Below are 14,737 nucleotides of genomic sequence, written 5' to 3' on the forward strand. Positions count from 1 at the left end.
CTATGCATCTGTCGTCGTCGTCGCGTCTCTGGTTGTCCCTGCCGTTGTTGTCGTCGCATCCCTGTCTTTGTTGTCATCGTCGGCGTGCTTGGTCTCCGGTCTTCCTCTTCTCTGTCCGTTGTGCATTAGGTATGTGTTTTTTTTAAGTTATTCAGTGTTTTAGTAATTCAGTATTTAGTTAGAATTAATTGATTAATGATGTTGATTATCTAATTCTGTTGATTATATTTGGTTGATTATAACTTGTTAATTCCTGCTAGATTGTACAATTTTTTGTTTTATAGTGTAATATATTGTTGTTGCTGTTGTATATTATTTCTAGTAGATTATTGTTGTATATTATTCCTGGTAGATTATTTCTGGTTGATTACGATGGCTTCATCAAATTAAGATACTATTGTAATAGTACTACAAATTTTATGTTTATTTTTGTATTAGTTATTTTTAGAATTTGATATTTAATGCTTATTAAAATGTTAGTGAATATATGTATTTTAAATTTTAATTTTAAGTTTTTGACCTTTTTTATTTTTTATTTATGTGGGACTGGATTAAACGATTCAACCAGTGATCTATTGCTTCAACCAATGACCCAGTGATCTAGTAGCTGGTTCTGGCAACTATGCTTTGAGGAAGGAGAGGAGCTTGCTGTCGTGCAAAGTTGGGTTTGTTTCATATTGCGAGAAAGAGAAAGAGAAAGGGGTAGGTCGGTAGGAGTAGTAGGGTTGGGGAGGACAAAGATAAGGATAATTTGGAATTTTATTAAAAAGTCAACAAAAGATTAAGATTTATATATATTTTATATTGAACTCATCTTTTATGAATATAACATTAATTTTTTTATTTGATAGATTTTTTTTATCGATGTCTATGAAATTTATGGGTACAAATAATTATTTTTTTTAAAAAAATCACGTGTATTTACTCTAATTTTTCTAATTAGTTACTTATAGTTCGTAATCGCATAGAGACACAAAAAAAAAAAGTAACTGGTTGCTTGCCCTAGATCCAAGAGTAAAATTAGGGTTGCTTTTATTTTTTTATATATAAGTTGTCCATGGTAACTCCAAAGTAACAGATTAAGGACTAATTTGTTGTGAATTTTAACTATATTTAAAGGTCTGTCGCTGTTTAATAAGTTGTTGTGTGCACAAATCAGAATTCTAGGGGTGAACGTAGATCGGATCGGATATGATCAAAATCTCGATCCGATTCGCACTAAAATCATCGGATCCAATATCCACAGTTTTAAGATTAGATTTGATCTGATCCGATCCTCATATTTGTAGATCGGATCGAATATCAGATATATGTACAAAATACAATTTTTTTAAAAACTTATTTTCATTAAAAAAATATTAATAACATTCTTTTTTTCTACTCATTTAAATATGTTTACTCTTAAAATAATATTAAATATACTTTTCTTAAATAATAAAATTAAAATAATACAACATATATGATAATTATTAGTTGAAATAAAATATAAAAAAAATATTTACTTATTTATTTATTTATTTTTGTGAATCCGTGAATATGCGGATACCTACATAAAATTTGTAATCCGATCTTATAAGTGTGCGGATCGGATCCAATTCGATCCGATAGCCTTGCAGATCGGATCCATATCCGTAATTTTTTAATCGATTTTAAATAAATAACACGGATATGCGGATCGAATCCGATCCATGAACCCCTAATTTAGCGTGAGGATTATTAACAAAATTATGTATTTATAGTTTGTTATTTTTTTGTGGTATTAAAATGGAGTATATTTTGCTATTTTTAGTAAATATATATTGCTATTGGGTTTCAAGGCCCAATGGAATGGAGTTACAGTACGTATGGCCATAAAAATAGTTTCTCTGGAATACAAAAAAGAAAAAATGGTTGCTCTTTAACCTCAAATGGGTCAACGTGTATCATCCTTTCTATGCTTCAATAAGTACAGTACAACTTGTACCCCAAAAAAAAGTACAGTACAACAAAGATATGGCCCAATTTTATTTTTTCATCTGAATTAAATATTTAAACCTAGATGCAAATAAACTTAGTTTGTAGAGTAATTCGTTCACTTATTTGTTTAAACAAATATCGAAAATTAAATATAATCATACCTTACATATACAAAATTTATTGGTTACCAACAAATTTTTGAACTGAATTTGTATTGTACGGTTGAGTCTTGAGTGTGTGTAAAATGTAAACTTTTACTAAATACCAATCCAAGGTGAATTTCCAAAATTTGCACATCAAGATCCAAAATGAGTAGTATTTATTGGAAACAACAACAAAGTCTAGATCCAAGCTGTCAACAAAATGTCTTAGATACAGAAAACCTCTCCTACATGATTATTTTAGGGTGGCTTGCATTGAATTCATTGCAAGTGAAGTATAGTTGGCGGTGGAATGTGACCCGGGACATGCAATCCTCTTTCAATTTCAACAATATTTTAAGTACTATATATTAATTATTCATGAAAGGAAATTAAAATAGGCCTAGCTAGCAAGTAAAGCAACACTAATTGCTTATTAGTAGAAGGAAAACGACTCTTTGGCATCTCTTAACAATGTTTTTGTGTTCGGTTGTTCCTGTTCCCAATCACAATCACAATATATTGTTAAATCTCATCTTCAATAAAGGGTTTCTCTGGCTCCAACCAAATTTTCATTTCATTTTAATTTCAAGGGAAAAAAGGATAAAGAAAAAGTGGGAGTTATGTTCAATTTTGGAGATGAAAGTACCATGTACCCTACATCATTAAGGTGCAAACTGTTTTGTGGGGTTTAAGGTTGATTGGAGTTTTGCTGAAAAGAAGCTCCAGTAGATAAGAATTAAGATTAATAATTCATACAAAGGAACTGAAAGCTACCAAACATAACATCTTCCAGCTACCTTTTACGTACTATATAGATATTTATCCTCATGCAACTGTTTCTTTCTTTGATTGATATATAAAAGATATTATTGAATTTTGTGCGGCTTAATCAAATCAAATATCTAGCACATTTTTATTTTTATTTGTAGTCACTATTTTTCTTTTACCCTTTTTGCTTACATATGAAAACAAAATAACTCTCCCTATCAAATTCATGAAAGGGTAACAAGCATTTTTCCCATCCATCCACCTGAATGGAACGTTGACTCTCCAGCAAAAATAACCGAAAATAATTAAGAGAGTGCCATCTACTTCATGTAGACAATAAGAACTAGGAAAATCATAAATTGCTTATCTATATTTGTTATATTACTTTGATTTGATAAGGAGAGGTTAGAGACATAGGAACATGACCCTCCGTGGCTTTAGGACTTTGCATGCAATGTGTTGGGAAATTTGTCACCTAAGATATAGGCAATCATCAACAAGTGGCTAAAAGGTAGGGTTTGAATACCCTCAGACAAGGGGCCCTATATAGTTTTGCTGGAAATAAATCATAGTTATTCTAATAATGTACAAATATATTATCCTAACTTCTAAAAGATTCAATTTTTGCTGCATCATCATTGCAAATATCTAAGTCCTTTCATAATTTTTTTAAAACAGAAAACCAAAATACAAAAGAAGCCGATTGTTAGAACTTAGAATAATGCTTTTATTTATTTATGTATTAATATTCCAATGAAGGCTGAATGCACAAGATATATATATAAAGTGATAAAGTGGAGAAAGCTTATGCTGTATATGTTGTATATAAAGCAAGCTGATGATTAGGGTGAAGCCGCTTTAGGTAGACAAGTTAATAATTAGAATACCTTTATCCAAATAAAGAACTTTTCTTCTTTAACTAATTATAATAATAACTAGAATCTATATATGTATACGAATGGATTTTAATATCTTAGATGAACAAAGTAACGACGAATATAAAATGAGGTATGCGTCCACCCAAGTCTCTGTGTTGGGGACAGCCTTTTGTGAACTTAATTATTACGGCATTACCTTTCTAATCTTCCATTGCATATAGTAATAGTATAATTAACCCTCTTAGTTTAAATTAATGGCCACATGCTACACTAATTTTGTAGTATGTGGAGGATGAACGAGGCACGGAATTTACAGATAAGTGTAACTTTCCCCATTGATGATGATTAATTTGCCTTACTTTTGGATTCTCTATATGCTCAAAATCATCAATAATGAAAAGAACTTTGTTGCGGATTCGGAGGATATAAGTAAAGATTATATTAAACAATGACCTCATGATTACAACAATTATCTAATCAAACTTGTGAATTAAAACTTTAAAGAATTGAATTTTGTTTTTTTTTTTACTTAGTTTTATATACATATCTCTGATTTGGATTTGAATTCTCTAAATTTTAAATTTTAAATTTTATTGTGATCTTTCATTATTTATTTTATAAGTAGAATTAAAAAAAATATGAAAGATATATAAAAAATCACATTTTATCATTTAAAGTAAAAGTTCAAAATTTAAAGGATCTGAATTCGTCTATTTTATTATAGAAATCGAATTTTATTCGAATCCTTTTAAGTTATGAAGTTTATATAAATAATTTTTTTATTATATTATTATTTTCTTTTTTTTTAAATTAAAAGTAAGACTCGAATTTACGACCTCTAAATAAGTATGAGAAAATTATAACATTTAAGTTATAGCTCGTTAGCTTCATTATATTATTGTTGATTTTATATTTTTGTTTTAAGTTCATTTATGATTTAAATAATATATTTACTTTTATAAATACAAAAGAAAAGATATGTTACCCTAACTCATCGTCTTATGTATCTTAATTTATAAATAAAGAATTTAAATTATTTGTTGATTTTAACATATCAAATATATTTAGATTTTTGGTTTTTTTAGGATTTAAGAATTTGAAATGAAAGTTCTCAATCGTGTATATATATATATAAAGTGAATTCTAATATATCTATATTTATGATGAATATAATAATTATACAAGTATTATTAAAATTAAAATTATATTTTTTAGATTTTGATAAAAAAATTAGCATTTTTTTTAAAAGCGTTGCTAAATAAATAATAAAAAAAATATTATTTTAGTTTTAACAAAAATTTGTTGAAATACTATAACTACTATAATAGCAACTAATACAAAATATTTTATGAAAAATGTTAAGAACTATTAAAATTTATTATTTTTAATTATTATTTAGTCATTAATTTAATTTTTTTAGTTTAGTAATTCAATAATATATTTTATATCATATTTTTAAATATTAATAATTAATTAATAACAAAAATAAATAAATTCTGATAATGCTCTAATATTCTTCGTATTTTATATTTTATATTGACATTCCATTAAGTAGAGTTAAATAAGTATATATATATATTTTTCTTTTTTTTTCTGTTAAATGAGTAAATGTAGCAGTCAACAATATTTATATCACAATACTTGATTAAATATATTAGTATAATTTTTTTTATAAAAAATTAAATTCATTTATATGAAATAGTTTGTGACGGTTAGTTGATTGACTACAATAAAGTTAATACTGTTTAAAAATTAGTTGATTCAGCTTTTCCTCTCATTAATTGGGCACTAAGACCATTTCTTCACAACTAATTTTCAACTCATTTTGTTTTATATTGAATTGAATATTTTAGTCCAAGTATTTTCCTCAATTCATACCTAACCTAACCCCCACACTAATATTTTGTCAATTTTGCCATGCCCACTGTCTTTGACGTGAGTAATAATTCAGTGCCAGAACCTTACTTTTTAGGGATATAAGAATTAAATACCACCAGTAATTAAATCCAACATATGGTAAGACTAAAATACAAACATATGACAGTATGATTAGTATCATTGACGAAATTTATGATGCATTATTTGAATATTTGACTGGGACCTATTTTTTTAATTGAAAAATTATTTATGTAAAAGGCACAACAAACTATATAAGTTTATATATAGTTTGATAGGAAGAAAAAACAAAAGGTAAGAAAAGAAAGAAGAAAAGAGAAAAAGCGTGAGGTTGGGAAGAATGCATAATCATAGACCGAAAATTCGAAACGACGGCGTTTAAGGCTTGCGTGAAAGGTGAAACTTCACGTTGGATTTAAGATTCGTAAACGTTGCCGTCAATTTGCCGGAATAAGAAAATCGAGATATCGCCACATGTCACACACTCACACAATGATGACTCCTTCGGAAAAACGTTAATGTGACGGCTCCGTTCTCCATCACCGCCGTTGACGTGTCCCCTTTTTCCCTTTCATTCCTTCGTTTCCTAAATCACCGTTTCTTCCCTCTCTCTCTCTCTCTCTCTCTCTCTCTGTCTGTGAATTTTGTTCATTTCACAGAACAGTTAGGTTTCTTTTGCTTTACTCACAAACCAAAAGCATAACTTCACTTCATTTCACTGGTAAAATCGTTCTTCACTCTCTCTCACACACAAACACATAGAGTTCTCAATTCTCGTAATTTTAATGCTGTCTTTTTTTGTTATTTTGCACTTATGCCTTTTAATTTTGTTTACTATTTTGGCAGGCTAAGGTGTAGTTTAGCTGTAACATTAATAATACATTCAGCTGGAAAAATTTGGTCCCCTTCATGTGCCTATTGGTACTCAACTGGCCACTGATTTTCCTTTTTTTTTACTCTGCTATGCAAATTTTAATGCACTTGAATATGGTGGTTTGTCATTGAATTGAAGTGAAGAGATCTTTTATTGTATCAGTTGCGTGCATTGTTGGAAAAAACTGAATTAGAGAGATGGCTATTGCTGGTGTGCATAGTGTGGCTGTGATTGACTCTACACTTCTTAGGGAGTCTCATTCTCAGTTATCAGGTAGGCGAGGGGATGGAGGAGGGAGGGGAGGTGCCCGTTCATCTTCCCTCTTGCAAATGTGGCGAGAAATCGAGGATGAACACATGGCGGGTCAAGTTCAGGGGAGGTCTGGGGAGTTGTTAATTAGGCAGAGGAGTGATGGATTGATCTCGGACCTGTCGCAGGATGATGCCTCTCGGAGAGGAGAAGGTGAAGGGCATATGATAGAAGATGCAATTTCGGGTGAGAATGAATCAGAAACATGGTCACAGTCACAAAGTCAGAATGATTCTCGTGACGATGAACACGAGGGTTTAGGCAATTCTAATTGTNCTGGGGATCATCGTGCATCAAATGTTCCCAGAGGAAGTGGTGGTTCAAGGAGACAGTGGCTTGGGGAAACTGAGCAGGAGAGGGTGAGTATCATTAGGGAGTGGGTACAGATGAGTAGCCAGCAGAGAGTTGTGTCTTCTAGTGAAAACAGGGAAGATCAATCTTCGGAGATCGGTAACCAAATTGAACGTGTTCGGGATGGATTCGTTGTTAATCAGCATGAGGGCCAATCTGAGCATACACGGAGGGGAATCCGTAGATTGCGTGGCCGGCAGGTTCTGCTTGATATGCTCAAGAAGGCTGAGGTGGAAAGGCAAAGAGAAGTTCAGGAGTTGTTTGAACACCGGGCTGTATCCCGTTTCCCCCACCGCAATCGCATTCAGGTTGTCTCCCAAATGTTCTGTATCTTTTCTTTTCGCTTTCTTTTTTTTTAATATATATTTTTTATATTTACAGTATGCAGAATATGTGAATGAAGTGTGTGCATTGAATATTTGTTCTCGTGTGTGATTGGTAAAATACTTGATCTAGTTCCACCTTGAGCAAAAACACATTTTTTTTATGCATTATTTCTGGGGGAAGATGAAGTGAAATGGTTTAGTTGCAGAGATAGTCTATGCCTCTATGGAGTATTGTAGTGTGTATTATAGAACAGAAAATCTCGTAGAAATAATTTAGAAATTTTGGATTGAAGAACTAGAAGAATAATTGAAAGTCTAGGACGTGATTTGTATCTGAGCTTTGCTCTTGCAGTTTATGATTGTTTCTCAAATTGTTTTCAGGCATTGCTTAGAGGCAGGTTCTTGAGAAATGATAGATCAACTGATAATAACAGGTCCACTTCCATTGCGGAAAGTGAATTAGGTTTATTGAGGCAAAAACAGACTGTATCAGGTCTAAGGTATGCCAGTTCTTAATACCATTAAGTTGAGAAGAAACTTCAAATCCTATCACATGTAAATGCTTGTGTATTTCTTTCTTTCTCTCACTACTTGCTTAGTCGTGACTTCTTTTGCTTTCCCATTGTTATTTTTACAAATTGATGATTGATGAGTGATGACAACTGGTGCTAGAGAATCATTTAAAAATTATGTCATATTATGAAGTCTCCCCTCTTTTCTTTACCTGGTGGCTGAAATTCTTAATAATAACCTTTTCACTTTATTCTTCCTAAAACCAAAAGGAAATGTAACTGTTCTTTGTTGTTATTGGCCCATTTTTCATATATTACGTATATGCTTTGTGTTAATGACATTAACTTATCTTCTGAACAGGGAAGGATTCTTTTCCAGAAAGGACAATACTGGTTGCAGTCAAGCAACAAGCAACGTTTCCGATGCCTCATCTGACACTGATGGTGATGTTAATGCAATTGAACATGCTGGAGCCAGCAGTTCACAAACAGTCCCATCTGTACATGCTAAAAAGTCGGAGTCTAATAACGATGGAAGTGATGGAATTGGCATATCTGGCAGGGAAAACTGTTTTCAACAATCTACTTATGAGAATCTAGACTGTCAAGATTCTGGTGCTTATGCTAATGAAATTGATCAGGCATTGGCTTCAAGTGTTGAGGTTGAAGGCAGCGATAGCATTGGACAAAATGTTGTTATGGATACTGAAGATGCTTCTAGTGGCCTCACCCAACAAAGGTTGCAAATTGAAGGTAGAGATAGCAATATGCAGGTAAATGAGGTACATATTGAGCAATCTGAGCTGGGTGGTATAACCGATAATGAAAGCTACTTATCACATCACAGCAATAGTATAGAGGGCAATATTGCTGCTGATGTGGATTGGGATGTATCTGTTGCTCCAGAAGTAGAGCAACCAGAAGAGGCTATTTCTGAAAATGAAGGAAGTGACTGGCATCAAACTAGCATTGAATGGAGTAGCACTGAGGATGGTGTTGACAATAATCAACTCGGTGGCTCATCAAATGAACTACCTCCAAACACATTCGGAAATGAAGATGGAGAAAATTCTCGCCTACAGGAAGGGCCTGAAGTGTGGCAGGAGGACAGCGGCTTTCAAGAGGCTGTAGAAATTTGGTTGGGAGGACCTTCTGATCATGAAGCAGCTCCAGTTGGTAGAATTCATGGATTTTATTTTCCCGAAGATGACAATGTGTACAGTGTCGAACTCAGGGAACTGCTAAGTAGGTACGTAGAAATGACTGAAGAGTTTCAGCCTGTATTGTAAGGGTAATGGGTATGGATAAGTGTCTGGATACAAAATGATGCAAATATGATAGTAATATTAAACCTTAAGATTAAGATACGGGAATATATAATATCAAGTATAATATACAACTACACACAATTGAATATCGTCATGGTTAATAAGGGTAACAAATCTACTGTTTTTAATTGAAGTAGGCAAGATTGCAAAACGAATATATGATTAGAGAAAAATAATGAGAATAGGTATTTGCTAAAAATATAAATGCTGAAGTATTACATGAATAATAATCATACGGGATGATTATGATAATTTGATGTATTCGAGTATCTTGGGCTTTAGCGCTGTTTAAAATTGAAATACGTGATTCTCAACGAAGTTTTCTTTTCTGTTTGCAGGAGAAGTGTCTCAAACCTCCTTCGCAGCAGTTTTCGTGAAAGCCTTGATCAGTTGATACAATCATACGTTGAAAGGCAGAGTCATGCTAACGTTGAGTGGGAGCTGCAAGAAACAACCACCCCTTTCTCTCCCTCGGCAGCACAGGAGCTTGAGCAACAGAACAGGGATCCGATTGTTGGTACTCAGGATGCTGTTAATAGCTCACTTGGTCGTCAACCCTTGCCGCCGCCACCTCCGCCACCGCCGATATGGGATCACCGCCGCTCACGTCATGACAGATGGTCACCTCATGATATAAATAATCAACGCCTAGGAATGGTACGTTAATTTGTAGGACTGACAGCTTTTCCTTTAGCCTCCATAATCTTTGAGACTAAGTTGTCCACCCTTTCCATCTTATTATTGTGTATTATCATATGTAAATCTGTCTCACCAAGTAAGATTAACTACATATATTAGATAACGTTATATTCCATGTGAAAATTTTGGTATATCTAGATCAATGCATCTTGATACACATTTTATCTGGCACATCAATTTTATCTGTTAAACCTTTTGAATACAGTAAGAATAACACGGAGGGAGTAATATTCAATCATGAAATCGTATTTAGATTTTAATGAATCATTAAAATGTCATATATTTGTGTTATTATGGGAGTAATCTTTTCTGGTTCGAAATTTGCCAGGAATGGGATGTCATTAATGACTTGAGAGTTGACATGGTTAGGCTACAGCAAAGAATGAACAATATGCAGAGAATGCTGGAGACCTGCATGGATATGCAGCTTGAGTTGCAACGCTCAATAAGACAAGAGGTTTCTGCGGCCCTAAATCGCTCAACTGGTTCATCAGGTATACATTTTTTCAATCCCACATTTTGTCTTTCTACCTGTATCATTCATTAATTCATTAGCTTTAAGACCAAGTTGAATTGATTTAATCACAGGAACACGTGACCATGATTCACCAGATGATAAATCCAAATGGGAATGCGTGAGGAAAGGGGTTTGCTGCATTTGCTGCGAAAGCAATATTGATTCTCTCTTGTACAGGTAAACTATTCAGTATCATTTTGATACATCAGCAGCCAATTTTGCTCTCGAATTTAATCTCTTAACAAGCATTTTGTTTTTTGGTTTTTTCCTTGCAGATGTGGACATATGTGCACATGTTCTAACTGTGCTAATGATTTGCACCGAAGTGGAAGGAAGTGTCCAATGTGTCAAGCACCAGTTGTTGAAGTAATTCGTGCTTATTCCATACTATAGTTTAGACATTAAAAAGGGGTTACATATAGCCAAAATTACAGAATCTGCACAAGTTTTTATTTCCTGGAGATTTCCAGGTACCTTATTTTTAAGTTGATGTCCTTCTCCGTCCTTTTGCTTCTTGATGTGATTACCTGTATTTATGTCAACTTGTTAAGTGCAACAATGGAACAGTTGATGGCAATTTTTTGAGGGCCATGTTTCTGAAATAAATAAAGTAAATATCGGTTTTGATTTTGAGTGATTGGATTTCCTTCACTTGGTTTCAAATTTTATAATACTTATGATGTAAAGTTGCATTTGCCGTTGGTAGTGTGTAGAGCGTTTTGGTGTTCACAATTAGTAATTTTTTTACTATAGTAGTCGTGTTGTTGTTTAAACCTTTGTTACTAAATGCTTGAAAAAGGAACTTTAAAATGTTGTACACTCTCATGATAGTAAGCAGTTAGATTTTTACAATCTTAAAGCGGTGACACAGTTTCCAACATAAAAGGAAAGCATATTGTTCACATCTACTCCTAAAACATGCAAAAACAAAAGAAAATACACACAGTACACATACACTTGACTATACAACAAGTTCACACAGAGAAGAAAGCTTCAACTTATGGCCTATATCAGGCATCATGGGATATATAGTTGGTGACAGCTTTGGCCCCTTCAGCAATGGCATGTTTTCCAAGCTCCCCAGGCAGAACCAGCTTCACTGCCCCTTGAATCTCCCTTGATGACAATGTCATGTGCCCTGTGTATGTTTTTAGCTTGGAAGCCTCATCAGCTAGCCTTTCAAACATGTCACCCATCAAGTTATTCAGAACAGTCATGGCCTGTGAAGAAATTCCCATGTCAGGGTGTACCTGCTTCAACACCATGTACACATATCTCTTATATCCTTCTCCACTTGACCTCTTTCTTCTCTTCTTCTTCCCTTTACCATCATTCCTTTCATGGGTCTTAGCTTTCTTTTCATCATCCTCTTTAGATGATGGCTCTTTGGGTTCTTCTTTTTGAGAAACAGCTGTGGCAGTAGTGTCAATATTTTGTTCTTCTGTTTCAGCATTATGTTCTTGTTCTCCTTGGTCGTCTTGTTGAGTAGTGACAGTGGTGGTGCTTGCATCTTTGGGTTGAGGAGTCACTTCTTGAACTGGAATAATCCTCACATTTTCTTCTCCTACAACCTCGTCACTTGTCTGAATATCTTTGTTGTTCCCTCTTCTTGTTCGTTTGCTGCTGCTGCCCACAATCGAAACTTGAACACTTTCTTGGACAACTTTCCTGGTGGATTTGATCACCACCTTCTGACCACGCTTTGGACCCATTCTTCCCTTCCCTTTCAAGCTTCTTTGCAGATGTTCATAGATAAACTATGAAGGTTAATGGAGTATGTATTTTTTCACTTTTTGTTTTATCTTATATAACCAGCCAAACCTAAGATGGGTTTACTAAAAGTTGACGTGTGGGTGGCCACGTGTCAAGTGTTCATGAAGCATGTAGATACGTGGGGTTAAAAAGTTAATGGTAAGTTCTGGAGTGTGATTGGAGGATGTGCCACTGTTTATGGCCTCGTTGAAAGGTGTAGTGCTTCATTTTTCAGTTACCTTTTTTTGTTTTGGTCTTATCCCAAATTTATAAACTAGCATTGTACAGTGTTACAGCAAAGTGTATTTACTGTAGTATTTATCCTTGTGTAGAATTATCTGGAAGTCTTGAAGCAAGTAGCATGTTCATCCATCAATTTAGTTCAAACTTCAAACCAAAGCTGAAAACTATATGTGGGACATTTTCATTTGTTAATTTAATTTAACATTCTTTTTTGTAATTAAAAAATAGGTTATATCAACACGTGCTAGCCTGGTAAGATTAGAACAATTTGTAGATATGGTAAGATTACAGCAATTTGTAGATTTAGCTTCAAAATAACGAGTGTAGAGATTGTACTCTTATTTCTGCTTTTATGTTTTATAATTTTTTTTTTCATATGAATAAGTACTTACTTAAAAAACACATCAATAACTTTTATGATAATGATTTTTTGACAAAAAAATTTATAATCATAATTTTTAACAATGAATATAGTTTTTTTTTTTTTTTTAAAAAAACTGTATTGAAAACAAATCTATGAGACTACTAGATTATCAAATATTTTTTCCAGATAAAAGAAACGCTAGATTTTTTTTATTTCATTAATAAAGCCAAACACAAAATCAGAATTAAAACTAAAAATTAATTAGATTTGACAACAAATAAAACAGCAACCAAATTAATAATTATAAGTAGATATTACATCAACTCTGTCTAATGTCTTGAGTATTGAGCAGTGCCACTATTTGACATCGTTCTGGTGTAAATTCAATAGGTTTCATCCAGTAACAATCAATCTTATAAAAAACATGCCCCAAAAAATCTTACAAAAAAAAAAGTAAACATAGAAATTAAAATGGATAAATATTTTATTATTTAATTAATTTCACATTAAATAACTTATATTTCATATTAAATGTGTTATTAACTTATATTTTTAAATAAAAAATATTTTTTGGAGGTAACTAATTCAAGTAAATCATTCAATTAGGTATTTAATGCATTAGTCATAATACATTTTTTCCTTTTTTTTGTGTCATAACTCCAAATGAGTCATAGCTGAATAGGCAGATCCTATTTATTTGGATTTTATTTATTTAAATTATAGATATGTTGTATATATATGAAGAAGTAAAATATATGAGTATAGCTGTTAATTAAAAAATAAGATTTAATTTCTAACAATTATTATAAAATAGACCCTTTTTTCATCTCTATTACATATATAATTAAATAGTCCTACAAACCAATAAATTCAATTGGATGATAATATGTGTTAAAAGTTTCGTTATTAGTGTATTATAACAATTAAAAAAATCAATTACTTCGTAAACTATGAAAAACATAAATACATAATAATAACAATAATATTTCTTTTAGATATATCTGTGTTTTAGAAATTGAGATAAAATCATTTATCAAAACTTTCTTTTATCAAAACAATTTTTTCCTGTCACGAATCATCATGATACTCGTGAGGAATCGTCTTAATCATAGAGAAAAGATTGATACTATGATCATTATTTTGTGATTTGAGCTTTATCTGGTTTTGTTACAAAATTCAAGAACAAGTTTTTCTCGTTACTTATTCTTTAAGTTACAAATTATATATACTTTGTTTTAATTTCTGATGCAACAAAAGAAAGACAATAAACATAAAAATAAACGATGAAGATTTGGTATTTTATGAATATCTGAAATACGTATCACAAATTAATTAAATTTAACAACAAATAAAATAGCAGCCAAATTATACTTAGATATCACATTAATTCTGTCTAATATCTGATTATTGAGTACTATTTTACTATAAGAAATGCGTTGAATATCGTCAGATTTAGCGATAGACGTTACTGACGAATTTAATAGCGAATTTTTTGATAATTATGAGTGAAAATTCGTCACTTGAATCTCGGATTTAAAATTCTGCCGCTAAATTCGATGATAAATAAAGGCACAAAAAATAATTTTATTAGCGCTGAATTTACCGTTGAATTTTCTATCGAAAAATTCCGACAATAACAGGATTTAATGAAGCATGTCGTTTAGGCAACAACGAACATTTTACTGTCGATTTTTCACCGATAAATTCGACAGTAAATTTAGGAGAAAATTCAAATGCGTAACTCTTCTCCCTCACTTCTACAAACTCTCTCTCTCTCTCTCTCTCTCTCTCTCTCTCTCTCTCTCTTCTCCCTTCTTCTCT

The 14,737-nt window shown here is 32.2% G+C and overlaps 2 protein-coding genes and 1 long non-coding RNA gene across 3 annotated transcripts; 2 read left to right on the top strand and 1 right to left on the bottom strand.

Moving 5' to 3' along the window:
- The first annotated feature begins 5,993 nt into the window (after nt 1-5,993).
- LOC127741175 (uncharacterized) lies at nt 5,994-7,093 on the top strand. Its single transcript, XR_008002162.1, has 3 exons — nt 5,994-6,362; nt 6,488-6,562; nt 6,678-7,093. It is a non-coding gene; the product is annotated as an uncharacterized LOC127741175 (long non-coding RNA).
- Nucleotides 7,094-7,098: 5 nt separating this feature from the next.
- LOC107461855 (uncharacterized) lies at nt 7,099-11,027 on the top strand (the record flags this gene model as incomplete). Its single annotated transcript, XM_021129216.2, is given in 7 exon segments — nt 7,099-7,483; nt 7,883-8,001; nt 8,375-9,262; nt 9,680-9,998; nt 10,369-10,534; nt 10,629-10,734; nt 10,833-11,027. Coding segments are annotated over 7 exon segments (1,989 nt in total). The 5' UTR covers nt 7,099-7,210.
- Nucleotides 11,028-11,382: 355 nt separating this feature from the next.
- Nucleotides 11,383-12,387, bottom strand: LOC107461815 (uncharacterized). The gene has a single exon (XM_016080368.3). The coding sequence runs from the start codon at nt 12,267-12,269 to the stop codon at nt 11,568-11,570; it is 702 nt and encodes a 233-aa protein (XP_015935854.1). The 5' UTR covers nt 12,270-12,387; the 3' UTR covers nt 11,383-11,567.
- Nucleotides 12,388-14,737: the final 2,350 nt, after the last annotated feature.

This window comes from Arachis duranensis, chromosome 8, assembly GCF_000817695.3.
Source record: "Arachis duranensis cultivar V14167 chromosome 8, aradu.V14167.gnm2.J7QH, whole genome shotgun sequence".
NCBI classification, from domain to species: Eukaryota; Viridiplantae; Streptophyta; class Magnoliopsida; order Fabales; family Fabaceae; genus Arachis; species Arachis duranensis.